This window comes from Nerophis ophidion, linkage group LG19, assembly GCF_033978795.1.
Source record: "Nerophis ophidion isolate RoL-2023_Sa linkage group LG19, RoL_Noph_v1.0, whole genome shotgun sequence".
Classification (NCBI taxonomy): Eukaryota; Metazoa; Chordata; class Actinopteri; order Syngnathiformes; family Syngnathidae; genus Nerophis; species Nerophis ophidion.
In genome coordinates this window covers 11,430,191-11,456,522 of record NC_084629.1, presented here as the reverse complement: position 1 = coordinate 11,456,522, position 26,332 = coordinate 11,430,191, and the positions used below count along the sequence as shown (strand labels likewise).

Genomic DNA, 26,332 nt, shown 5'->3' with positions numbered 1-26,332 from the left:
TGATTAAACGTCGTCAAAAAGCGTGTTTCAACATTGTATTTGTAGAGTATTGGTTTGTAAATGACCTAAAAATCAATGATCAAATCAACGATGTTGATTAAACTTAGTCAAAAAACATGTTTCAATGTTAAATTTGAGTTGCTCAATGTCAGAACCTAATTCAACAAATTCTCAACGTTGGTTCAACGTCTTGTAACTAGTGGGTTAGCATATCTTGAACTACATTTATCCTATTTTGTTTAATAAAAAAAAAAATACTAATACATTTGCACCCAATTTCTTTTTGTTACTTTGTGGTGAAAAAGTGGGACCAAAAAGATTCAGCGAACTTAGGACAGGTTGAGGATCGAATTTATCCCACAATGGGGAAATTGTGTGTTTGCAGTGCAGATTTAAAAAGGCCACAAAAAAATGACGTGAAAAACACACAAAAACAAGAGGGGAATATTAAAGCACACAAACGTTAAAGAAAATAAAATACATTAAAAGACCACACAGCTGATTCAAACAGCTGCCACTTCAGCAACACCATGTTTACACGCCACAAAAGTAAAATGCAAAGAAAAACAAAAAATAACCAAGAAATAATACATATCGCACACATTCGATTGTACCATGCATAGACAAACAACAAAACAAAAACACCATTCCTACATGCCCCGTGTCGGGCCTTTGAGGTGCTCCACGCCCTCGTCTATTGAGGTGAGGACAGGAAAAGACCCAACAAAAGACCAGGAGAGCAGACACCGTCATAGGTTGCCCACCAGCCAAAGCCCAAGCCGTGCTGATGTGCGAGAATCCGTGCAGGTGAAGCAAAGTTTCATCCAGTCTCCACAAAGCTCAAAGATCCTGCTGTTAAGAGAGCAAACTTCACCCATGACAATTGATGGCAAACACATCCGCCCTCTCTCCCAACACCAGCTCCGCATACCACTTTTCTTCTCTGCATCTCCACTGGAACCTGGCTTCTCTCCACGCGGGCCCCGGTGTGGAAGAGAGCCAGCAGCTGGTCTACGGTGCAAACCACCAAGCCCTGGCCAGAAGGTTCCTCTGACGCAGATCCAAAAGTCCATTAAAAAGCACCAAAAGGAGGCACAGAAGTCACGAAAGCGCCATTCCTTTTTGCGCAGTCCTGAAAGGGCCCGAACCAAAATGCAAAAACTCATCAAAACAAAAGGGAACCATCAAATAAAACAGAGAACACAGGGGCCACAGAGCTCATTCAACCAGCTGACACCACAAGGGCTTGTGTTTAAGATATGTGTTGTCACTTTGTAACTACTGTATTTCCTTGAATTGCCGCCGGGGCGCTAATTAATTTAAAACCTCTTCTCACTCCTGCGCTTACCAAAGGCATGCGGTAAAAGTAAGTATGCACTAATTATTTTAAAACTTCTTCTCACTCTGGCACTTACCAAAGGTATGCAGTAAAAATTTGAGTGTGATGTAAGCTTGGACTTTAAATCCTACTAAATAGCTCTTAATATTCTTCCCTTTATGCGATTTCAAATTACCTGTATTGAAATCAGCCTTCTCCATTTTCACGAGTTTGACCAGGTGGTAATACTAAGCATGCGCTAATTATTTTGGGAAGCAAGTTTGACCCGGCAGTAATTCAAGGCAGGCGCATACTATATGCCCTGCGGCAATTCAAGGAAATACGGTAATCTTCTCTTTGGACGATATACGATAAAAATTTAGAAAAAATGGTATAATGTACGTTATCATAATCTGTAACGGTCAACACACCATTAAATTCCTGTCTGTTGGAGATAAACATTAAACCTGGCACTATTACTCAGTACTCTAAAAAGAAATACACAAAATGTTCACATAAAGCACTTAAAGTCCAAGTGCTTGTTTATTTCTTTTAAAGTAGGATTTGAAAAAAATTGTACATTTAAAGATTTGAAAAATGTCACACATTTAAAAGATAGAAAAATCCCTCAAGTCATTCATAGAAACATTGCGATAATATTTGAGTATGTAATGCAGGGCTATTTGTGGTTTGTATGTAATGGAAAGTTGTATTGAGAAATACTGAACAATACAATTACACAAAACATACATCTAAGCTATATTTTCTGTATATTTTTTTTAACTGGATAGCATATTTTGACCTACAATGGATTGTTTTATTTTATATATTTAACAAAGTAGTTCTCGTATTGTTATAATTTTCAGTACCCTGTCCTTGGTGTTAAAGGTTGAGACCCCCCAATACAATTACTGAACACACTTCATTAACCCATCTGTGTCATATTATGATTACGATTCCATAATAACGTTACTAGGATGTAAACACACTATGGCTGAGTGATGCTGCCTATCGCCATTTCGTCGCCAGCAGTCTTTGCCCGTTTGGACTCTGGAGGCTGGCAGAGTGGATCGCTTGGAGGGGAAGGCCGACCTGGAGGAGGAATGCAAATGAAGGGTTACACATGGGACCAGACTTGACTTAACAGCCAACGAGCACATATTTTCTAGTTATTACTGCACATATTTTGATGGAACTTTGTGGAGGGGTGAGACATAGACCAAGTAAAATCCTCCCACTTTTGTTAGTATTTTGAGATGACACGTTTACCTTCATTTCCAGATGATATATATGTGTGTGTGTGTGTATATATATATAAATATATATATATATATATATATATTATGAAAACCCAATATTGTTAATGGACATTATGCAATCGAGCCAAAGGTATCCAGATTTAGACTTTTCCCCCAATAAACAGAGCAGCTCCAAGCCCTACTGACCATGTTTGGCCTTTTCAGTGGAGGCTGAAGCACCGAAGAGCGAAGTGGACGTGTGAGATCCAACCGGAGTCAAAGAAACTCGTCTGAGGGAACAAAAGAAAACAAAATTAGTTTCAGAAAGTCCATTGATACCAATCATGTTGAATCAACGTCTTTTTCGGCTGTGGTGTACTGGAGTAAAACCAAAGAAAGACCGGTTTCAAGTTACAGATTTAAAGACAAAAGCCTTCACGGCCTCTCCATTGTCTACAAACAGTCTGTCTGAGTGATTATTTTATAGCCAACAGGGGGTCTAACGGACCCCCTTAAGCCAGACAAGGCTTTGTTCTAAACTGAGCACGTGAACAGCAACAAAAACAAACACATGATGATTCTCTGTTTTGACAACACTGATGATCCACTTTACACATTTTACATTCACTCTACTGCAAATATGTTCACACAAATTGTAATTCAGAACAAAAAATATATATACTTTGAGATAATTGACAGTTATAGGTTTTAATTAAATTGATATGTTTACTATTTTTCAGTGGTGTAACCTGTGCAGGATCATATTTATACACATGTGGGTGCAAACTACCAAACTACCAGTCTTTTTCAGCCACTCCAAACTACAACGAAAACAAATACTGTTGTATACATGACTCTTATAGGTACCTTGGAGTGGGCCCTTTTGCAGCCATTGCACCTTTCGGAGTAGTGGGCGCTGGAGAACTGTTGCTGTTAAGGACTTTAGGTGTGGTGGGAGTGAGTGGGGTGAGGCGAAGCGGCTTCTTAGAGGAGTTTGGGGTGATATCGTTAACCCGAGACTGAGGCGTCGAAGGTGCGCTCATGCTTTCAGATGTTGGCGTCTGAGGGCTTGACGGAGTTTTGCTTTTGGGAGTCGTGGGCTTCCCCCAGGCTTCCAGGGTGTTGAGGGTGATCTTTCGGGGCTTGGCCTTACCGCCGGTCTTCTTCTCGTCAGGGGTGGTGACAGAGGAGAGGTTGGCGTGGGATTTGGGAGTGGAGACTGTGCTTGTTGGCTGGGACACAGGAGATGAGGTCTTGCCTGCTGGAGTCCTTTTGCCCTTCTTTTCAGCACCACTGGTTGGAGTAAAGATCTCCAGAGTGGGAGGCTCCTTTAGCGGCGTCCCCAGCTCCCCAGGAGAGAAAGACAAGAAGGAGCAGTAGCCATCTGTGGAGGACACAGACAGGAAGGAACCATCTCGAGACCTAGAAATGTGACAGAAAATACCCCTTTACTGATGCACACACTTCCACTTTTACATTATTGAACCTGACAACCTGGCATGAGGTCTTGATCACAAGTGGATTGTTCTGAGGGGTTTTCTATCTCTTGTCCCATCAAGTATGGCAATAATTCTGCTGTTTACTTCTTTAATGCACCTTTTGTGCTGAGAATCAGTATTAGCTATTGATATACACATATGTATGTACACTTAAACAATTTCATGTAATACACTAAATATGTAATACTGCGGGGCTTCACGGTGGCAGAGGGGTTAGTGCGTCTGCCTCACAATACGAAGGTCCTGCAGTCCTGGGTTCAAATCCAGGCTCGGGATCTTTCTGTGTGGAGTTTGCATGTTCTCCCCGTGAATGCGTGGGTTCCCTCCGGGTACTCCGGCTTCCTCCCACTTCCAAAGACATGCACCTGGGGATAGGTTGATTGGCAACACTAAATTGGCCCTAGTGTGTGAATGTGAGTGTGAATGTTGTCTGTCTATCTGTGTTGGCCCTGCGATGAGGTGGCGACTTGTCCAGGGTGTACCCTGCCTTCCGCCCGATTGTAGCTGAGATAGGCGCCAGCGCCCCCCGCGACCCCGAAAGGGAATAAGCGGTAGAAAATGGATGGATGGATGGATGTAATACTGCTTTTAGGAAGACCTTATTGCTAGGTTTGAATTAAAAGTGTCAGAGAGGTATTCATTTGGACATTCGTTTGTTTTTGTGGTTTCAATTTGCAATGGTATACAACTGTAGGTGTTCATGCTAAACATGACATTCTCTGCCAAGGTTTTACAGGAAAAACAGTTGTTTGGCACTGCATGAATACATCTCAAGGTAACCAGTCTTTTTCAGACTGTATTTCCCGGTAAATATATTGTACCATGTTCACACGTCAATATGGTATTAGCAGACGACCGCAATGCATGCTACCGTCCGCATTTTATATTCCTATATGGAGGTGGATGGACGTACTATTAGATTGTAGGTCCGCAAAACAAACAATATGCAACATAAATTATATGTTTGGCTGACAACAAAGCTTTCAATATTATCATCATATTGTGATAAAGTATTTTGATGACACATCCTGTGTGTCCTGTAAATTTGACAGCAACAAGCAAATAACCAAGTCCTCAAACCAATGTACTAGGGATGCACCGATTAATCGGTAACCGAATATATTCGGCCGAATATGGCAAAAAAAGCCACATTCGGCCTTCGGTGGAATGAGTTAAGAACAAGGCCGAATAGTGGCGTGTGACGTAATGACGCAATCAACAACGTGCAGTGACGCGGTGACGTTGGGATATGTAGTGTACCTGTATAAGTGTATGAGGTTACAAGCACACACTTATTGAGATTTAGTGGGTCCTCTGTTTACATTATTAGCCTGTTGTGTAGGCTACCTGTATAAGTGTATGAGGTTACAAGCACACACTTAATTGAGATTTACTTGAGCCTTCTGTTTACATTATTAGCATATCTACTGTGGCTAAGCAGACTTTTGCCAAAAGGACAATAATTCATTTGTTGTGGGTTTATCCACTTTAATGCACTTTTTTTTTTTTGGAATGCATGTTTTGTTTGAAGGCCTAATATAAATGAAAAACTTTGTGCTTTTTTTAAAAAGCAAAGGCTACTGGAATATTAAAAAAATGTCAATATTCAATAAAAAATTACTTTATTTGAAAAACATGTCTAAATATTTATTCTAGGCTATTTATGAAATATTAAAAAATTGTTAAAAATTGCATTCATTATTCGGTATTCGGCCAAGCGTTTAAGTTTTATTCGGCTTCGGCCACAAATTTTCATTTCGGTGCATCCCTACAATGTACAGATCTCCCAAGCAGTTAACATCACTGATTTTCGCCTCCATGGCGGCCAATAGACAATGTTTCTTACAAGTATTTTTATCACTAGAGGAGGAGGAATAGCTAAACATGCTACACTATACACTACAGGATGATACAATAAGCCATGCTAACCGGCAAGCTGGAGTTCTTGAACATCAACAGGCGTCGTTGGATCGATACAAATATTAACAGTAACGACACCATGTATGGTGTCAGTATATAGTTGGTACTAGAGTTATTTGTTCGATACTACAGTGTTCAATATCACAGTGATCGATACCTTTTATTATCACAAAAACTTTTTTGTGTTTTTTGTTATTGTTTACAACCTGATTAAATAAGTGCCTGGACACAGGATGAGAGTGCAAAAACCCAAATATTTAAATCAGAGACAATACTAGCTTTTGCTTATCATTAGTTATGTTGCAGTGTTGACTTTATTTTGCTCAAAATATTGTATGTAATAAAAGGGAATAAGAAAATAACTTGAATCCTTAATTACTTTGTTACTTTCTTCCTTTGTCTGATTATAATTGTGATCAAAATTGAATCATTCAAATGATCCTAAAAAAGTATCTATATCAGCATTGGTATGATCACTACTGCCCCTGCAACTACTTGGTATTGGATTGATAGCCATATTTGTAGTATTGCCCAAAATTAAAACAAAAATTATCCAAACATCATAAGAATAAGTGCTTATTACATTTTAATAAAATTGTAGATAAAACTATGTTACAACAGAAAGTAACCAACTTTCAAGAGTAAATAAGCAAATACATTAATAGTAGTTTTGAGAAAATAATACAAGTGGAAATTAAGTAGTATGTAATTGTGTACATCACAATCTAATTTTGGAGCTTCTGTAAACTGTTTCGAAATTGTTCTGTTATCATATCTATGGATGTTCTCATTCATCCAGGTCATTGTAATCTCAGGGCATTCAATCGACCACAACTGAACTAATTGGTTTGTCATAGAAGACGTTTCGCCGCTCATCCGAGTAGGCTTCATCAGTTCATGCTCATAGACTTAGATTGGTCAGAAGATTTAGATTGGTGCCAAAACCCTAAATATCTATACTCCAAAACCAGAAGGGTGTGTCGGGGCAAGGATGGTTTCGCCCTGTCGTAGTGAGAAAAACAACTGTTGAGATGCAAACAAGCAATCCTATTGTTAAAGCCAACGACAGTCGTTGAAGTGTAACATCCCCTCGTTAGCATTGAGGTATTGTGCGGCAGAATGATCGCTGTGGATCGACTACTACCAGTCCAAAATAGTCGGAATCCTTCATGTTAGCATTCCATTCATTGCCATTTAGCAAACCTCCTATTAGATAGAGAAAGATCATATATTTATTTATTTTTTAGGTTTTAGCAAATGTATCAACATTGGAGAAGTAATTTCAAAGTTTGATACATGAGTACCTATGTAGGATTTTAAATACAAAAAATGTGACTTTATATATATACAGTATGTATATTATATATATATATGTATATCCATCCATTTTTTACCAATTATTCCCTTTATATATATATATATATATATATATATATATATATATATATATATATATATATATATATATATATATATATATATATATATATATATATATATATATATATAATTATATATGTATATATCCATACTTAAAATGAAACATGCACTTGTGCTGGGCGATATGGCAAAACATTTTTTCACACGAATAATGTTTTCATGTCATATTATTAATTAAAGCAGATTGTCCTGTACAGGATAATACTGAGCATCACATCCCTACTGTTTACTACTGCAGTATCTTGTAACAGACATTTCCATCATGTTTGATTGAGGTAATGTATACTATAGCGGACAACTGTCAGTTTGTCCATATCTGTATTTGTGTTCACTGGAGGTGCAACAGGACAGGTAACCCATTCTATGTTCCCAACCTAGTTTTAAAGCCATGGTTTTGCATCTTTTTCAGTACGTTTTGTGGGTGTAAAAAGAATAACCTTTTTCCTCTCATACTTTTGTGTTTTTGCTTGTCATCACAAACATTCTGCAGTAAACAAAATATCCTTGGTGTAGTGAATACCATAACACTTATTTCAAGTTAACATTTACTAAACAACACTTTCAAATGGTAAATTATTATTTCTATTCTTTGATTGTTAGATAAATCAGTGCTTCTCACCGGTGCTCTGGCAAACAACAAGCCATGACACAGATTGTGAAGTTTTTAAAACTAAAACTCAAATTCTGTGCAGTTTGAATTTGAGGAACTGTAAAATAATTTGTACCAACACATAAAACAAGTTGGTGTCAGGAACAAAATAATTTTTTATCCACAAACAAACAAAAAGAACACAAAGTGTCTGTCTGCAGAGGTTTTTTTTTTTTATACCAGTATACTGGTACAATTGTGCTTGTAACTCCATTTTCTTTTTCAATTATTTAATCAGGAAAGTCCCATTGAGATTAAAAAACTTGTTTTCAAGGGAGTCCTGGCCAAGAGGCAACAAAAGATACCGTTACATAAAAATACATGTCATACAAATTAAGAAAAGGAGTTACATTTTAAAAATGTAATCTCAAGAACTCTCAATCTGGATTTAAAAGTGTACAAAGAAATAAATGCAGTAAATTTCCAGTCATTTTGCAACATGTTCCATGTAAAAGGAGCAGAGCAAACGGAAGCCTTTTTTCCCAGCTCTGTGCGGGCAAATGAAACAGTGAGCAACAAATGATCATTTGAATGCAAACAAATAAGAGTCAACACTCGTCCGTGTGATTAAATTACAAATATAGGAGGGCAGTAGACCCAGTATAGCCTAATAGATAAAAGTATACCAATGACCCAGTCTTCTAGGAGGACAAAGAAGGCCATCCCACTCAAGAATACAGCTCACAATGATAAGTCAAGGCCCTACAGTTAGTTATGAACTTCAGTAAAGCGGGATATACAGTGTGAAACATATATAGACATTGAGCAGAGGCATTCATGTACAATAGGTCTCCATAGTCCAAAATAGATACAAATGCTGCAGTGACAAGAGTTTAAGTTTTTTCTCAAGATTATCTATATGGGGCTTGAAAATCAGGGAGTCCTACAGCAAAATACTACGGTATTTGTACTTGTGAACCACCTCTATGACATTTCCCTCAAAATTGGATGCTAAGTGCATAGTTTGAGGAACCTTCTTAGTGTTTGAAAACAACATTGGTTTTTCAGCATTGAGGACTAGTTCTTTTTAGTACATGGTATATCGGAGTAGTGGAATCTTTGCAGACATAAACAAAAAGTCTGATTAAAAATATTTACATATAAAATGCCTTGTCTGATTAAATTAATAGGTGTGTTGATTCTCTCAGTCGTGAAAAATACAGTCACATAGACGTTCTCTGAGTGCCTGCAAGTCCACATTCGGGGCAGGGTTACTGGTGAGCTGCAGCAGATAGTGAAACTAAAGTCGCTGCTCCTTTTAAAATTGTGTTTCAAATTCTATGCTAGCGTTAATCATATTTCTTTATTTTGTTCTTCTGGGCAGCACTTCCAGCACAACGCAATTAAACAATAATTACGTCGTGAGAAAACTGACTTTCGCACAAACGCAAACACATTCACAAACACACAGAATCACAATCAATAAAGGCGGATTGTTCCGTGCAGGATTATACCAAGAATCGTCGCTTTCCTAACAGTTGATCACCGTGATCAAACTTAAATTAATCACAATCAACAGTCACAATTATATAATCACACAGCCCTTCCATGCACACATAAAAATATTTGGTATGTAACTAAAAACCCATAAATATAATGTATTCTACTCCGGGTGTGATACAACTTTGCACTTAAATGGAACCTAACTTCTAAATGACGGTTTCTTAAAAAAAAAAAAAAAACATTTATCGAGCTGTTTGACAAACACTTCCATTTTACTCTCTGCACTGGTCTTTGACATGATCCGTCCTCCTACCCGCCCTCCAGTGAGATTCGACAGCCAGCGCGAGTTGGCACCACTGTCCTAGATCTCCCTGCCGACGGCCACGGGAGGTTTTATGTGCATGTTGTACTGAGGAGTGAGCTGTATTTTTTTTAAGAAAGTCCCCCACGCCCCACCAACTCTTTTCCCGAACCTCCTATAGTACATTTTTTAAATATCTGTAAACCCGTGAACATAGCTTAAGAAGAAACAATGTAACGCTAGGTTCTGAAGTGAGGAGAAATACAGTGTTTCATACCATGTGAGGTCGCTGAGCGTGTGATAGTGAATGTTGGACACCAGACCAAACGGGAGTGTCTGCTGCGTGTCATACAGGAAGATGGAGTCTTCAGATGCCACCGCAAACACCATACGATACGGCAAATTAAATAAATTGGGAAGGGGCTGAATGGAGCCGTCTGTGTCAGGAAGTGAAGACAAAATTAAGAAAACATATTATGGGAGCACAGAAATTAAAGTTCATAGGTGTGTTCTTACCATCTCCGGTCTTGGTTCTCAGCTCAAAGTAGACTGGGCAGCAGCGTACTGCCAGTGTTGCTTTAGTCGGACATGGCAAGTGGGCAATTGGCCTAATAGACAAAAAAATTAAACGATCAGCTCAAAAAAGGTATCAAAAGTGCAGGCCATTAAAACATTTAAATAATTGCTTATTAGTTAAATATATTATCAATAGTATCAACTATGTTTTGTTAAGGAAGCTTAGCCTATATTGACCTACATTGGAATGTTTTTTAGGATTTTAAATGTGCCCCCCTGCTTTACTCCATTATTATGGTCGAGAATATTGTCAAATGTTACCTTTTGAGGCTCTTCCTGGAAAAAATGTAGGTAGTATTCATAAGATTTTCTCCAACCTCCACACAGCCAGCTGAGAGATCAGACAAAGTTCAATCGTATGCGCAAATCATCAAAAGAACCATTTTGGATGTGTGCCTGCTGGACGGGCCGCAGGTGTACCTGGAACAAGCAGGAAAGACCCGTCCGGCGTGAAGGACAGGCGACGAAAGAACGACCTCATGCTGTCGTCGTGGAAAATACGGTGCTGCTTGACCTTCAAAGATACAAACGGCAATGTTAATACAGCATCTTGAAATGTCAGATTGAACTACAATATATCAACAAACTCTCAGGTTTTCTGTTATGGTCAATTATACACTGTGAAACCCCAGTGTACCGCATAACACCTCAGTTCAGCTGGCGTTAATGGATTATGGGCACTTATTCACATTTCTGACTTTTTGTTGCGTACTTATTCCAAAAAAAACTGTATTCTAAAATGAATATACACGGGACGTTACTTGAAGTAAATAGACAGACATTCAAAGTTAAATCAAAGTTGTTATTATGTTTAACCACTGTTACCTTGTCTTTACTCCTGTGACTAGGGATGTTCTGATCAGGGATTAATGTTGACAATTCCAATACCGATCATCAATGATTGAGATTAGCCGATACCAAAACTGATCACATGTATTAACTGTAAAGTTTCCCGTTTATATATTACGTATTGACAGTTTAAAAATATTTTAACCGGTTCCTAATTCTCTTTTATTACATACATACATTTGATCAAAACAAAGGTAACAGAAGACAATAACTGAAGCCTATCATAAACTACTATTTACGCTTAATACTCATTTAAGTCCCTTTTTGCCCATAAAGTCTTCCTGTGTCGACAAAGTTATTGTTTGAATTTGTAAACATTGACAAAAACATTTTGAAAAAGTCAAAATACCAATGTAACCATTCTAGTTTGATCCTATACTAATATTTCCGTTGGTGTCGACACCACCAATTTATGGATCGATCTACCCTCTTAGATGTTGTAAATTGCCTGACAATTCTGACACGCCAAGAGGTGCTGTTATATTACACTCTTATTAATCTACTTTTGAATTTCATGTTAATAACTGCTTACTTTCTGCTGTAACTTGGTTCCATTTACACTTCTGAAACTTTCTAGTGGATCTGCGAAAGGCCTACCAAGCACTCGTTTCTTTGTGTTGTTTTAAGATAGCTAAGCGGCTAACTTAACTATTAACATGCCTGCTCTTGCTTGCTCTCGGTGTGTACCAGATTTAGCCTCATCCTAATACTTGATAATGATACTTAAGATATTAACAAATGCAATTTATTTTCCGCAATGGCCGTAATTTGCCGTTATTATTATTAATATAGGTAGTGGCTCCAAACTGTGTATCGGGATACAGAATTAGCTAGCTTGTTAGCCGGGGGACTAAAATAAAAACATTATTTGCCAGAAGGTATTGGTGTTTGTGACGGGAATTGAAAGGCACTAACTAGCAACGGCGATCACATTGAAAATCGTCCGACTAGTGGCCATCGATCGGCACATCCCTACTTGTGACATTTGAGATGAGCTTGATAAGATAAGCTAACCAAGTCATTACTTTTACACTTGTATGAATGTTAAGAATGTCACAACATTGCCTGTACATTAAACAAAGGCTTCATGACAGCAACCGTTAACCTTGGAATTGATTATATCTCGTGTCATTTTCGATAGGGGACAAAAGTCAAAGAGCAAGTCAACTACCATAATTAAACAGATGTGTTTAAAATTCTATACACATTATTTGTAAAACCGAATCAAAATTTTGAACCTTGACAATTGAACATTTAATCAGTCGTAGGAACCTAATAAGAAAAATGCAGCACGAAATACAAGCTTGTGTTAAAGATTATTGAGGTTCTAATTCATGTAAATGTGACAATTTTATGAAGTGGCCACACATGATTAATTGTTGTTGTTTGTGCATTTTCACACTGATCTCACTAAAAATACTCTTTGTATACTGACCTCTCCATCTGCAGGAGTCCCTGAACTCATTTTGCTCACACAGAAGGCCTTCTTTTTTGTGTGAGTGCTGTACACACGCATTACTCTGAAAAAGAGTAATATCAAAATACTTCTGTCAATGAAACTGCATGTTTTGTACAGCTAAAGACTATGCGGGTAATGGTTTGTGTACCTGTCGCAACTGAGAGTGGCCACATATTGCCCCAGTGGATCCCATGTCACACCTTGCACATAGCTCTTATGGTCATTCAGGATGCATAATTTCTGTCCTAAGAAGAAGAAGAAAGCAAATACATTTACACTTATGTGTACATGTTTTAATGTTTTCCGAGCAAACCTTTGTTGATGTCCCACATAATCGCAGTGTTGTCCACTGAACCAGACACCATGGAGTTTCCGTCCCGGGTCCAGCAGATATCATACACGTCCTCAATGTGGCCTCTGACAAGAGAAAAATGTCAACAACATGGGACTTTTTTTATTAGTTTAACAGCTTGAAAGTAGGGCTGGGCGATATATTGAACATACTCGATATATCGTGGGTTTGTCTCTGTGTGATATAGAAAATGACAATTTTGTGAGTATTTGATTATATGGTCTCACGCAGTTGCTTTTAGCTCCGGGCATTACACTATAGGCTTTTCTCACTCTTTCTTGTCTCTCCTTCTCACAGAGGGATAAAAACAAGCGCACCTTCTTACATACGTCACATACTGTCGTGCGTGTAACGTCATACGCCCTCACGGAGCTGAGAGGTAGCGGCATGGGTAACGTTAGCTGTGGCAAGTGGACCAAAGAACGAGATTCCTCTACAGAATCTCCTCTCTGGTCAACAAAAGCACCTTGAGGATTCTAGCGGGAACTCTCATTCAACCCTTCTTCGATTACGCTTGCACCTCCTGGTACCCCAGCACCTCCAAAACCCTCAAATCTAGACTCCAAACATCCCAGAATAAGCTAGTCCGGTTACTTTTAGACCTCCACCCCAAACACCTCAATCCAACCCACTTCTCCAAAGTGGGCAGGCTCAAGGTGGAGGACAGAGTAAAACAACTTGCACTGAGCCTAGTCTATAAAATCCGCTACACCTCCTTGATACTGAAGTACATGTCAAATTACTTCCTTAACGTAAATGACCGCCATAACCACAACACCAGGGGGAGCTCCACAAACCACGTTAAACCCAGATTTCGATCTAACAAAGGTCTTAACTCATTCTCTTTCTATGCCACATCAATGTGGAATGCACTCCCAACAGGTATAAAAGTAAGTGCATCTCTATATTCCTTCAAAACCGCTCTAAAACAACACCTCCAGGCAACTTCATCACTTTACTAATACCCTCCTCCATTCACATCCCATCTCCCCGGATTATAAACAACTCAAATGTACTTCTAATGTATATACTTGTTCTTATGCTATGTGAACTCACTATGTTCTCTGCTGGCTGTACATATCCTACTAAATAAGATCTACACTGTTTCAATGTCCACATTTCTCTGTTGATGCAATTGTTGATGACTGAAGTTCTGATATCAACCAAAGCTCCTCATCCCACCCCCCGGATTGTAAATAATGTAAATAATTCAATGTACATACTATGATGATTAACTTGTGTGATGACTGTATTATGTTAATAGTATATATTTGTACCATGAATTGATTAACGTGGACCCCGACTTAAACAAGTTGAAAAACTTATTCGGGTGTTACCATTTAGTGGTCAATTGTACGGAATATGTACTGTATTGTGCAATCTACTAATAAAAGTATCAATCAATCAATCAATCAAAGCAAGCGGTGCGAGTGGTGATAACAGAGAGACGGTGCCAACCTGGTAACAAATGGAGGAATAATTAATTCCCATCGTCTGGTGGTGGTTTGGCTTCAAGCTGGAAGATGTTGAACAGACAACCGTAATATGTAAAGTATGCGGCAGAAGCGTTGCTACAAAAAGTAGCAGCACTACTAATTTGTAGCAACATTTGAAAAGTCAACCGCAAGAGAATAAGGAGTGCCTGAATCTCCGCATGTCAACATATCCGTCGGTGCCACACCAACAAAATGCCGAAGCAACCAGCCCTGACCCAATTGAGCCTGGCGTCTTCTATTTCCACATCAACACCATATGACAAAAATAGTCAAAAACAGAAGGAGATAATGTCCGCAGGAACCTACCACATAGTGAAGGACTTACACAATGTCCTATTTGTTTTAAGATATTGTAGTGGCGTTCTGTACAAAAAGTGCACTTTAATTTAGAGTTGTTTTGATGTATTATCTTAGTGACATCATGCACAAAAGTGCACTCATAGCTTGTTTTAAAATGTCTCTGACAATCTTGCACTTTCTTTTTTAAATTACATGAATTTTTGTGCCACTACTTAATAACTGTTTAATACATACAGTTTTGGTAAATTGACTTAGTTGTGATTTCCATCTGTGTATGAAAGTTTAAAATTAGCATATATTAACTCAGTATGAACATGTTTTAATGCAAACACATATAATCATCCTACTGCTGTGATTATATGCATCAAGTGTTAATTCAAGGCTAAGGCAAAATATTGAGATATATATCGTGTATCGTGGCATGGCCTAAAAATATTGAGACATTAATAAAAGGCCATATTGCCCAGCCCTATTTTGAAGACAATGTTGCTGCTGTGTACCTTAGTGTCTTCACCACAGTCCAACTTTCTTTGTTGAGTTGAGCGTCTTCCTCCTCCTGGAACACAGGAGCCTGTTCAGGCTCCTTGTTGTCATTGAGCTTCCACAGTAGAATGGCTGCATCTGTACCATTAAATACAATAATAATAGTAAGTAGAGATCCCACGCAAATGCGAAAGCAACTCTAAGAGACAATACAAATTGTGGCCTATATTCGAAGAGACGCCATGTCACACCTCAATTTTACCTTCTTTATTTAACCTTTTTATCACAACAGTCACTGTGTGCATAAAGCTGATGTATGCAATGACAGTTTGAAGAGAAAGTGCTGCTGTATGATTTATCTATGAAGGAAAAACACATAAGGCCTGAACCAATGGTCCCACAAACTCCCTGAGCATTCAGTGGACCACACATGAGAGCCACATCAGATAGATGGGCACATTGTTGCCGCACCAGCATCACACCTGTCCTAGGATTGACATAACAAGATAAATGTTTTATTATAATAATCAATTATAAGCAATTATTTCCATTACATTAATTTATAACATAGTGATTTGGACCACTGACAATGAAAATTAAAACAATCTTGTTTTTAATAACCTGTATGTTGAATGACTGGGTGGGGGTCCTGCTGTGGAAGAATTTAAGACATGTACCCCTCCTACAGATCACATTTTGAGCACCTTAAAAAATTCCCATTTCGCACACTTGTGTTGCAGCACAAGCATTGGATACAGTATACAACTTTTTGTCTGTAAAATACATCACAACTTTTGCATTTATGAAATCTTGTAACAGCATTTCATTGATTGATTCATGATTATTATCTATAAATTCATATTCTTAATACATGACACTATAATTAGCAAAAATGTTGATTGTGGAGTTTGGGTGTTCTGCCAAAATAAAAGGTAGCATGCAGCATTTTACCATTTTTCTGGCTTTTGATGCTATAAGCTAACATGCAAAGCAGCATAAAGCACGCATAACACGTTGTAATTGACACTGATTGGCTACGTGTGTGAGCCACATTTGTGTGTCGACCTGGAAGTGTAATGTGTGTTGTTGGAGTTCTCTGACTATTTTTGTGGCCATAAACGCATCACTGTCTTGTCAAGTGTGTGCGTCTTTTAGTGCAAATGAGAGAGACCGTCTGCTGTTAACACAACCTATATTTTGGTTGTTTTGGTTTGATTACAGTTAAAGCTAAAGTTAAAGTACCAAAGTATCAGAAAGTGTCAATTTTTGCTAGATATTAGTTTTGTTACTAATGTTGTTTTGGTGTGGTTATGGCCTACAGTAATAAGTGTTGCTCAAAAAAATGATTGTTTTGGCAGACAACCTCCTTCTCCTACTCGAAACGTCTCGGCAGACGTTATTGTTTTATCTGTTGTGATCACTTGTCACCTGTCACTAACAGAGTTGCATTGCACAATGGTACATACCACATAGTTATGTGTTTATTTTGTTCAGAGTTTTGGTTGGATTTTGCGCGCTGCATAGATTTTTCGTGAGCGAAGGACATGGGAGCAGTGCGCAATTGTTCAGGCCCGCACCTTAGAGGGAACACTGGCCTGAACGACTAAGATCAACAAATACATGCTAAACAGTGTGCGCAAACTATACAATTGTGAGAACTATTAGTTTGTGCGTCGCAGGTGATCTACTAAGACTGGGTGTACAATTAAAAAGTGATGCAGACCGCTCCATATACAGTACAGTAAATGAGGTTTTTGTGTGTGCTACTGGCATTAGGTGCTCTCCAAACTGTTCTGCAATTAAGAATCGCAATCCATAGACAACAGAAATGTTTGACGTACTGCAGCTCATTTATGCGCCTGGAATTATCCAAACGCAATAAAATGCTTATTGAATGACACTTTTTTACATAGCAGATATATTCTAATAATATATTTCCTAAATTAAAAAATAACTGCATTAAAAATACGCCAGCAGACACCAAAACGCATCAATTACAATTTGTTTTAATCAGCCTCTCAAATCATTCAGTAGCTTTAAAATTATAAAATGATACTGCTGAATAGACAATACGGTTAATATTTTGTATCGACAGTCCAAATATGATGGCTAACACACTTGTATGGAGGATTATCTCAAAACGGTCAAGTTCTTTTAATTCTATTTTCTATGTAACGCTAGATCACAAGTAATTTAAGGATACATTCGTATAGAAGAGATCTGTACCTTGACCTTTTAATAATCACATTTTATAGGCCCATCATACTTTCCTTATTTACACGTTATTTCTGTCTTTACGTGGTCGGGTGAACAATCTCTTTTCTATTCCCTGTACTGTGTGTGGACGAGCAATCAAAATTAATTAAATGACTCCTCTTTCTTTTTATTTTGAGAGTTATTTTGGAACCTTTCTGTAATATAAGATTGTGAAATGTAACTGGAGGAGCGATTACGATACAGTCAACGACCCACTTCACCCCGTAAACACGCACTTTGTGCATGTGCACATCCCAAGATGTAACTTGGGTCCCCAACATTTTTTGAACACGGGACCGGTTCAATGTAGGCATTATTTTCACGAACCGGCCTTCCACGTGTGGCAGATAGATATAGCAAATAAGTGCATGAAAAATGAATACATGAAAAAACCCACCATAACATTCAATTAGTGGGACCCCCTGGACTTTTATTTTTTGCTAATTTTTGATAGTAGTGAGCTTTTTTTTTGGCTTTAGTATCTGATGGGTTATAGGTTATACATTACATTTAAGGACAAGAGCATGGACATACAGTATAAGAAAGCTAGAAATACTTGATATTAAATCCCATAGATTTATGTGGATTACTATTTCCTTTCTAAAATGTATGTATTCATATTTTGTGCAATATTTCATACATAAATACATTAATGTTAGCTTTTTGGTCCAAATTTTCCATGCGTAAATACATCCGTTGTTGCAAAATACTTATGTAATAGGACAATGAGCAATAATACCAGTACTTTAACTTACTAGCCAAAAGAGATGTATTTTTATGTATTTTTTTCTTTTATCAAATGTATTATATGCAACAATTTAGCACTTCTCCATACCTACCATGGTCACTCTGTTCCTGATCTGCCCTGATCTTAGGTCATCAACCTGCCGCAGACTGCCGATGGAACCCAGCTTTTGGGTACAATTTGGCATTTATACATTTTATATGTTTATTAATGTGCTTTGTCCCATGTAACAAAGATGTAACAAAAATAGCAAATGGTGACTTCCAATGAGGAGTTTTATAATACATTTATCAACAAGCTTATCGGTGTGTCTGGTGGGACTGGCTAAAAAGTTAAGTAGGAGAAAATGCGGTCGGTTATAAATTATTTAATGTCTCTGTGCGGCCCGGTAGCAAATGTGTCACGGACCGGTGGTTGGGGACCACTGTGGAGAGGACCGATTGCATTGCAACTGGGTACATGAATGCATGGAGTTGTGACGATATTTTACCTTGGGGAAACACCGGAATGTATTGATATCGCTTTGATGTCTGACTCTCTGCAGTTCAATATATTAAACGCATATCCGATAAGACAGGCCTGGACATTTATTATGACTTGGGGGCCAGATTTAGAGAAAAAAAATGCGTTGAGGGGCCGGTATATCTATTTTTAGGAACACTAATACAAAACCTCACAATAATGTCTGATTGAATTCTAAAAACGTTATGACAGACCTCCTTAAAAATGTAATGGATTTGTACATTTTTCTATGAACGATAAAACACTGAATATTGACAAAATATGAATGTCACACCCTTTTTCGATCGACATATTTTACAATCAAGTGAAATGCAACAAACAGTGAAATACGAAACCAAAAGGTACAAAACAAACCCACCTACAATCTGATGTATCACTAAGCTTTAGAACTTTGTTGTAAAAATCTCCTTCCGCGTCTGTGGAAACGCTTCCCACCCACACTGCTTGGTGCCTCGTCTGAGCTGCTGTGACGTCGATTACCATAGTAACTAATTAGATGACCATAGTAACTAACTAGATAGTAACTAATTAGATAGTAACTAATTAGATTACCATAGCAAGTGGTATATCATCCAAAAGCGCAGATTCCAACAATTGAAATACTTTGCATAGTTCAAGCCTTACGGTCATTAGAAAACATCACTGCACATCATAATGGCAGTTACATTTTCCATCTTTAAGATCTAAAAAAAATTATTTGGGAATGTCCGGCGGGCCGGATTGAAAAGCTTAACGAGCCACATGTGGCTCCCAGGCCTTAATTTTCCCAGGTCTGCGATAAGACATACCATCTCCTCCTGAGGCAAGAAGTTCTCCACTGGGGTTAAAACGCACTACGTTGACGGCCTTTGTGTGTCTGGCTAGGTTAGACAGAAAATCCACCACTGCCTTTCCATCGGGGCCCATGTCGACTCTCCACAGCTGCATTAACATGAGATTAAAAAAAGAACATATAATTTTACAAAATAATGCATAGCAGACAGCTTAAATGCAATACATGTAATGTTTAGACCAGGGGTCACCAACCTTTTTGAAACCAGGAGCTACTTCTTGGGTACCGATTAATGCGAAGGGCTACTAGTTTGATACATACTTAAATAAATTGCCAGAAATAGCCAATTTGCTCAATTTACCTTTAATAAATCTCTCTCTCTCTCTATCTATCTATCTATATATATTAATTTATATTAAAAAAAGGGGTATTTCTGTCTGTCATTCCGTCGTACATTTTTTTTCCTTTTACGGAAGGTTTTTTGTAGAGAATAAATGATGAAAAAAACACTTAATTGAACGATTTAAAAGCGAAGAAAACAGGAAAAAAATTAAAATTAAATTTTTAAACAAAGTTTATCTTCAATTTCGACTCTGTAAAATTCAAAATTCACCCGAAAAAAAGAAGAGAAAAACTAGCTAATTTGAATATTTAAAAAAAAATTATTTATGGAACATCATTAGTAATTTTTGCTGATTAAGATTAATTTTAGAATTTTGATTACATGCTTTAAATAGGTTAAAATCCAATCTGCATTTTGTTTGACAATATAACAAATTGGACCAAGCTATATTTCTAACAAAGACAAATCATTATTTCTTCTAAATTTTCCAGAACAAAAATTTTAAAAGGAATTCAAAAGACTTTGAAATAAGATTTAATTTTGATTCTACAGATTTTCTAGATTTGCCCGAATTATTTTTGGGAATTGTAATCATAAGTTTGAAGAAATATTTCACAAATATTCTTCGTCAAAAAAACAGAAGCTAAAATGAAGAATTACATTAAAATGTATGTATTATTCTTTACAATAAAAAAATAAATTTACTTGAACATTGATTTAAATTGTCAGGAAAGAAGAGGAAGGAATTTAAAAGGTAAAAAACTATATGTGTTTAAAAATCCTAAAATCATTTTTAAGGTTGTATTTTTTCTCTGAAATTGTCTTTCTGAAAGTTATAAGAAGCAAAGTAAAAAAAATAAATTTTCAAACAAGTGAAGACCAAGTTTTTAAAATATTTTCTTGGATTTTCAAATTGTATTTGAGTTTTGTCTCTCTTAGAACTAAAAATATCGAGCAAAGCGAGACCAGCTTGCTAGTAAATAAATACATTTTTAAAATAGAGCAGTGGTTCTTAACCTGGGTTCGATCGAGCCATAGGGGTTCGGTGAGTCTGCCTCAGGGGTTCGGTGGAGCCTCCACCACGGAGGTCAAGATACACCTGACTCATCGTGTAAATAAAAACTTCTCCCTATCGGCATATTATGGATACGGCAACAGCAGAAGTCACATTGATTTTCAGGTGTATCAGAGCGTAAGGTCACATGGACCGAGCTCTGGAAAGCCGAACCCCATCGAATAAAGTTCTTGATCCAGGCGGTCTACGATGTGCTGCCAAGTCCATCCAACCTCTTCACCTGGGGAAAGGTGGAGACACCAGGGTGCCCCCTCTGCCAGAGGAGAGGAACCTTGGAGCACATCCTAAGCTGTTGTCCAAAAGCCCTGGGTGAAGGGCGGTACCGCTGGCGACATGACCAGGTCCTGAAGGCCATAGCTGATGCCATCTGCAGGGGAGTCAGTCACAGCAAGAGCCTCCGCCCAGTGAAGAGTACTGCTTTCATCAGAGCTGGGGAGAAGTCAACACCGGCTGCCCGGAACACCTCGTCTGGCCTGTTGGCAACAGCACGCGACTGGGAGCTGTCAGTTGATCTGGGAAAGCAGTTGAAGTTCCCTGACGTGGTTGCTAAAACAACACTAAGGCCAGATATTGTGCTCACCTCAGTGGCCTCCAAGCAGGTAATCCTCTTGGAGCTCACAGTGCCTTGGGAGGACCGTATGGAGGAGGCCAATGAGAGGAAGAGTGCAAAGTACTCTCAGCTTGTGGAGGAGTGTCGGAGCAATGGGTGGCGAGCGATGTGCCGGCCGGTTGAAGTGGGGTGTCGAGGGTTTGTGGGCAAATCTCTCTGCAGGGCCTACAGAATGCTTGGCATCACAGGGGCCAGCCAGCAAAGGGCCATGAAGTTAGTCACAGATGCAGCAGAAGTGGCATCAAGGTGGCTGTGGATCAGGAGGGGAGAGGCGTGGCATGTAGGGCAGTAGCGCTACCTGGACACAGGCTGGGGCCTGATCAACCCTGGCTGGGTCGCCTAGGGGAGGGGGTCTGATTGTTGAAAGACCCGAAACCCCCTGTGATCCTAGGTTACATCACTGAGGATGTGTCCAGTTGCACCATTGGTGTATTTAAAAAGTGGATACGGCAACAGCAGAATTCACACTGATTTTCAGTTGTGTAATTTGTTGTGAGTTCATGCACTGTGTTGGTTTTGTTCTTTGAACAAGGTGATGTTCATGCAATGATCATTTCACAAGTAAAAAAAATACTTAACTTTGTCTTGATTTTGAAAATGTATTATTTTTTTTCTTTTTCACTAAAGAAGTGTTCGGTGAATGTGCATATGAAACTGGTGGTGTTCGGTACCTCCAACTAGGCTAAAAACCACTGAAATAGAGGCAGCTCACTGGTAAGTGCTGCTATTCTAGCTAATTTTAAAAACAGGCCAGCGGCCTACTCATCTGGTCCTTACGGGCTACTTGGTGCCCACGGGCACCGCGTTGGTGACCCCTGGTTTAGACAGATAAAGGGACTTGATGAATGCAGCTTCAGCCCAGATCTGTGTCCACTCACCCTGACTGTGGTGTCAACTCCAGCTGTGGCCAGACGATGAGTGCGTCCATCAGAGCTGTGCTGGAAGTCCAGACTGTAGACAGGCTCTTTGTTGTGCCAGGCGATCTCACAAGTTACAACCTTCATCTTTATTCACCACCAAACCTGGGAGCGAAAACCATTTTATTGTCAGTCTATGTTGTTACAGTGGGACACTTTTTGTTAATCCAACGGGCCTTTTAGCGAGAAACATAGCTTACATTTATAAACAGAAACACGTTAACGAATGTTTCGATTGATTGATAGAAACTTGTATTAGTAGATTGCACATTACAGTACATATTCCGTACAATTTAACACTAAATGGTAACACCCGAATACGTTTTTCAACTTGTTTAAGTCGGGGTCCACGTTAATGTATTCATTGTATGTATAAGCATGCTATTATTCGCCTTCGTGTAAAAAAATGAACACGAATTACTGTTTAATGAGGTTATTTCGAGAGATTTCAGCACTACTACCTTCTCTGTTGTCCAGACGAAAATTGGGAGCGATTTCCCGCTTTCGGGTTACTTCAAAACTTCCGGTCCGATCGTAACCGTTGATTGGACAAAAATGAGGAAGCGGCGGTACTAAGAGTAAAATAAAAAAATAGTACTTCCTGTCAGGTGATCTTCGGTGATTGGACCAACATGCGAAAGAGGCGGGGACTAATGGCACTTCCTTTGCATAGCAAAGTAAAACTACAACAAATATAAATATCAGAAATCCTCACCTTATCAGGGGGTGGGCAACCTAAAACGCTGAAAGAGCCATAGAGGACCAAAAACACAAAAAACAAATCTGTCTGGAGCTGCAAAAAATGAAAAGCCGTATATACTGTAAGACAGGGGTCACCAACCTTTTTGAAACCAAGAGCTACTTCTTGGGTACTGATTAATGCGAAGGGCTACCAGTTTGATACACACTTAAATAAATTGCCAGAAATAGACAATTTGCTTAATTTACCTTTGATAAATAAATAAATAAATAAATAAATATATATATATATATATATATATATATATATATATATATATATATATGTATATATATATATATATATATATATATATATATATATATATATATATATATATAAAATGGTATTTCTGTCTGTCATTCCGTCGTACATTTTTTGTCCTTTTACAGATGTTTTTTTGTAGGGAGTAAATGATGAAAAAAAACACTTAATTGAACGGTTTAAGAGAGGAAAAAACAGGAAAAAAATGAAAATTAAATTTTGAAACATAGTTTATCTTCAATTTCGACTCTTTAAAATTCAAAATTCAACTGAAAAAAAGTAGAGGAAAACTAACAAATTCAAATCTTTTTGAAAAAACAAAAAAATAATTTATGGAACATCATTAGTAATTTTTCCTCATAAAGATTAATTTTAGAATTTTGATGACATGTTTTAAATAGGGTAACATCCAATCCGCATTTTGTTAGAGTATATAACAAATTGGACCAAGCTATATTTCTAACAAAGACAAATCATTATTTCTTCTAGATTTTCCAGAACAAAAATTTTAAAAGAAATCCAAAAGACTTTGAAATAAGATTTATATTTGATTCTAAAGATTTTCTAAATTTGCCAGGATAATTTTTTTGAATTATAATCATGATAAGTTTGAAGAAATATTTGACAAATATTCTTCGTCGAAAAAACAGAAGCTAAAATTAAGAAATAAATTAAAATGTGTTTATTATTCTTTACAATGAAAAAAAAAATTACTTGAACATTGATTTAAATTGTCAGGAAAGAAGAGGAAGGAATTTAAAAGGTAAAAAGGTATTTGTGTTTAAAAATCCTAAAAACATTTTTGAAGTTGTATTGTTTTCTCTAAAATTGTCTTTCGGAAAGTTGTATGGAAGCAAAGTAAAAAAATAAATGAATTTATTCAAACAAGTGAAGACCAAGTCTTTAAAATATTTTCTTGGATTTTCAAATTCTATTTGAGTTTCGTCTCTCTTAGAATTAAAAATGTCGAGCAAAGCGAGAACAGCTTGCTAGTAAATAAATAAAATCCAAAAACAAAGGTAGCTCACTGGTAAGTGCTGCTATTTGAGCTATTTTTAGAACAGGCCAGCGGGCTACTCATTTGGTCCTCACGGGTTACCTGCTGCCCGCGGGCACCGCGTTGGTGACCCCTGCTGTAAGACATATAGTGAAGGCAACACATGACGTAAGTGTCTATATTACCTATATTAGCCTACTATCAAAATGACTATGTGTCGCAGGCTGAAGAAAATCTTTGTTGATAGAAATGTTGAAATTGTATATATCTATTCTACACATTTTTACCACATTAGAAACCATTAGTAAATCAGAGGCGACTCAGAAGGTGAGATAACTCCTGGAAATGACTGGCTCAGAATGGCCAAAGGTATAGATGTGTCTGTGAAAGGAATCGGCAGGCTGTTTTCTTTTAATAGATTTATTACAATCTTTGGCAAGCTGGGTTATGTTTGCTGTGGCACACAAACAATTATCTGAAATGCACCCAATATTACATACAGATAATGTGTCATGAGACATGCAAAACTAAATTATATACAAAGAAGATAAAAGTAAAGGATATTAAATTATCTCAAATGTACACATACAGCTAGCCTAAATAGTGCGTTAGCATTGGTGATCTTGCAGTCATGCAATGACCAAATATGCTTGATAAGCACTCCACACAATTCCATAACACCAACAAAGCTCACCTTTGAGCAGTCAAACACAGTATAAAAGGTTTGTTGGACAAAATAAGACTAAGAATGAGTGGCATAAAATATGTCTTTCCCTGGCATCATTGAATAAAGATATACATGTTAACAAACTACGGTGAGTTCTAAGGACCGCCAAAATTAGTGGGACAAACGGTGCTAGCCAAATACTCTCATCAGAGAATCATGTTTGATATAAACACTGAGATTTCTAATAATTAGGGAGGTTTGAGTCATGTTGTCCTCCTACAGAAACCTTAATAAAACAAAAACATTTTTTCCCCCATCTTTTTCTATTTTCATACATTTTTGAAAAAGCTCCAGGGAGCCACAATGATGGTGCTAAAGAGCCACATGCGGCTCTGCAGCCACAGGTTGCAGACCCCTGCCTTACATGATTGTCCAAGTCAGTGGTTCTCAACCTTTTTTCAGTGATGTACCCCCTGTGAACATTTTTTTAATTCAAGTACCCCCTAATCAGAGCAAAGCCTTTTTGGTTGAAAAAAAGAGATAAAGAAGTAAAATACAGCACTATGTCATCAGTTTCTGATTTATTAAATTGTATAACAGTGCAAGGTTTCTCGTAGCCACTGTCACCGACGTCCCACTGGGGTGAGTTTTTCCTTGCCCTTATGTGGGCCCTACCGAGGATGTCGTTGTGGTTTGTGCAGCCCTTTGAGACACTTGTGATTTAGGGCTATATAAATAAACATTGATTGATTGATTGATGGTAAGCTACTTGGAGAGTCAGGTGTTTTCTGTAGTGGTACTGGGTGAAAAAAGAACCACTGGAATATATTACCTGTATGTCATCTTTTTTGTAAGGGGCGCTGGAAGCCGGCAGACCCGTCAGCGATCCTGTTCTGTCTCCCTGTAATGTTTGTCTGATCTTGAATGGGATTGTGCTGAAAATTGTAATTTTCCTGAAGGAACTCTCCTGACGGAATAAATAAAGTACTATCTAATCTAATCTATCTAATCTAATATTAGGAAAATATCCATCCATTTTCTACCGCTTGTCCCCTTTGGGGTCGCTGCAGCCTATCTCCATGGTAATAATAATGGTAATTAT

At 37.9% G+C, this 26,332-nt stretch overlaps 1 protein-coding gene across 1 annotated transcript; it reads right to left on the bottom strand.

Moving 5' to 3' along the window:
- Nucleotides 1-1,828: 1,828 nt before the first annotated feature.
- chaf1b (chromatin assembly factor 1, subunit B) lies at nucleotides 1,829-23,144 on the bottom strand. The gene is made up of 14 exons (XM_061878833.1): nucleotides 23,025-23,144; nucleotides 22,525-22,668; nucleotides 19,635-19,767; nucleotides 15,341-15,461; nucleotides 13,006-13,109; nucleotides 12,841-12,937; nucleotides 12,669-12,753; nucleotides 10,805-10,898; nucleotides 10,646-10,715; nucleotides 10,325-10,416; nucleotides 10,086-10,245; nucleotides 3,424-3,978; nucleotides 2,764-2,846; nucleotides 1,829-2,410 (listed from the first exon to the last, which is right to left on the bottom strand). Exons 2-14 carry the CDS (start codon nucleotides 22,648-22,650, stop codon nucleotides 2,307-2,309), a joined length of 1,824 nt encoding a protein of 607 aa, XP_061734817.1. The 5' UTR covers nucleotides 22,651-22,668; nucleotides 23,025-23,144; the 3' UTR covers nucleotides 1,829-2,306.
- Nucleotides 23,145-26,332: the final 3,188 nt, after the last annotated feature.

Excerpts from the sequence above, each read along its gene's own strand:
- chaf1b (XM_061878833.1), bottom strand. The coding sequence starts at position 22,650 with ATGAAGGTTGTAACTTGTGAGATCGCCTGGCACAACAAAGAGCCTGTC. Across the intron at positions 10,246-10,324 it reads GAGAACCAAGACCGGAGATG|ACGGCTCCATTCAGCCCCTT; the intron begins GTAAGAACACAC and ends TTCCTGACACAG. Across the intron at positions 3,979-10,085 it reads ACGCTCAGCGACCTCACATG|GTCTCGAGATGGTTCCTTCC; the intron begins GTATGAAACACT and ends TCACATTTCTAG.